Source organism: Cyprinodon variegatus, unplaced genomic scaffold, assembly GCF_000732505.1.
Source record: "Cyprinodon variegatus isolate N-32 unplaced genomic scaffold, C_variegatus-1.0 Scaffold406, whole genome shotgun sequence".
NCBI lineage: Eukaryota > Metazoa > Chordata > Actinopteri > Cyprinodontiformes > Cyprinodontidae > Cyprinodon > Cyprinodon variegatus.
Genome location: NW_015150859.1, coordinates 680,641 through 682,182, shown reverse-complemented (window position 1 = coordinate 682,182; position 1,542 = coordinate 680,641). Strand labels below are relative to the sequence as shown.

General features: G+C 33.7%; 1 protein-coding gene across 1 annotated transcript in view; it reads left to right on the top strand.

The window, feature by feature from the left end:
• Window positions 1-1,542, top strand: part of LOC107093067 (unconventional myosin-VIIa-like) — a 105,863-nt gene that overhangs the window by 92,689 nt on the left and 11,632 nt on the right. The window contains exon 33 of the mRNA XM_015387887.1: window positions 361-474. Coding sequence (XP_015243373.1) covers window positions 361-474 — 114 coding nt within the window. The remainder of the gene's footprint in view (window positions 1-360; window positions 475-1,542) is intronic.

Here is a 1,542-nt window from a genome sequence, read left to right as displayed (position 1 = left end):
TACAATTTTCTTGACTTGATCAAATACTGATGCTTAAAAACCTGAATCCCTTCGAGTCATTTCTGTCTTTCTCCCCCACTTTCAAAACCTGAATGAACCTTAATAATTATAAAACACCAAATCATTTAACAAAAATTGAATGGATAAATATCCTAATATTTTGAGTTGCGTCGAAATGTCAATAAAATGGTTCATTAAACTGTAAAATGTCCCAGAGATCATTCAGATATGATACACATGGATGACTTTTGCTTTCTACTTAGGGTAACCTAGCCTAACTAAAACAGTGTTTTAATTATAAGTTTCCCAAACTGATGCATAATTGATAGTTTATGGTCTCTGTTAAATCATTTTTCTCAGGTGTTTGAGGTGGAGTCGAGCACGAAGGCTAAAGATTTTTGCCACAACATCTCCGGACGGCTGATGCTCAAATCCTCTGAGGGCTTCAGTTTGTTTGTGAAGATCACAGACAAGGTGAGGATGCAGTTTCACTCACAAGGTTTTTCAGTCATGGCTCTCATTGCAGTTTAGCATCTATGAAAACCCTCCTTTTGTCCCATTCTATCCTTCCTGTCACCTAATTGCTTTGACTCAGAAGAAGTGACGAATGAAACGAAGGGTTTCCTTTCAGACAGTGGAGTAATATTACAAATACAAACAAACGTGATGTATAATTAGCAATATATTGAAAATACTTTGTGACTGATTGATTGATTGATTGATTGATGGATAGATAGATTTTATTGATCTCACAGTGGAGAAATATACTCGTTACGGCTCAATAGTCAAAAAGAAGGTGCCAAAAGGAAAAGGTATATATACAGTATATATGGTGCATCCACACATATGTATATGTATATATTTATATATATATATATATATATATATATATATATATGAATGGCATGCCGTTTAGGAAATTATTATTATAGAGTATATAATGACAAGAGTTAGAATATATTGAATGATTTCCTGAGAATATTGAATGAAAGTTGAATATTTTGAATATTTTTTTCCTGAGAATATGGAATGAAAGTGGAATATATTGAATGAATTCCAAAATATTTTTTCAACAATGAATTTGCGAATAATTTTTTCAGTCAGTTTTGTCATTTCCAGGGGCTGTACTCTGCTCCACATTAAGCTCTGTCCTCTTTCTGTCTGAGCTTCTCCGCTCCCCCCACCCTGTTCTTCCCAACTCCTTCTAGTTGCCCTCGTCTGTTATCCATTTCCAAAGGCAGAAATGCAGACATCTCCATGTCTGGTCACTTAAACGACCACCTTAAATTGCCAAATCAGATCACCTAAATCTATAGTGAGGGAAAAAAAGGGATTTTGAGTGGATTTTATTTCACAATGTTTTTATTTATACACTGATTAGGTTAATTCATGCTTGCACACAAATTAATTCATTTGTTTTGAAACTACATTACCTATGATTCTTTCGGGGCAACTTTCATTCCATATATTCCAAGATTTCATTCAATATTCTCAGGAAATCGTTCAAAATATTCAAGTTTCATTCAATATTCTCAGGAAATC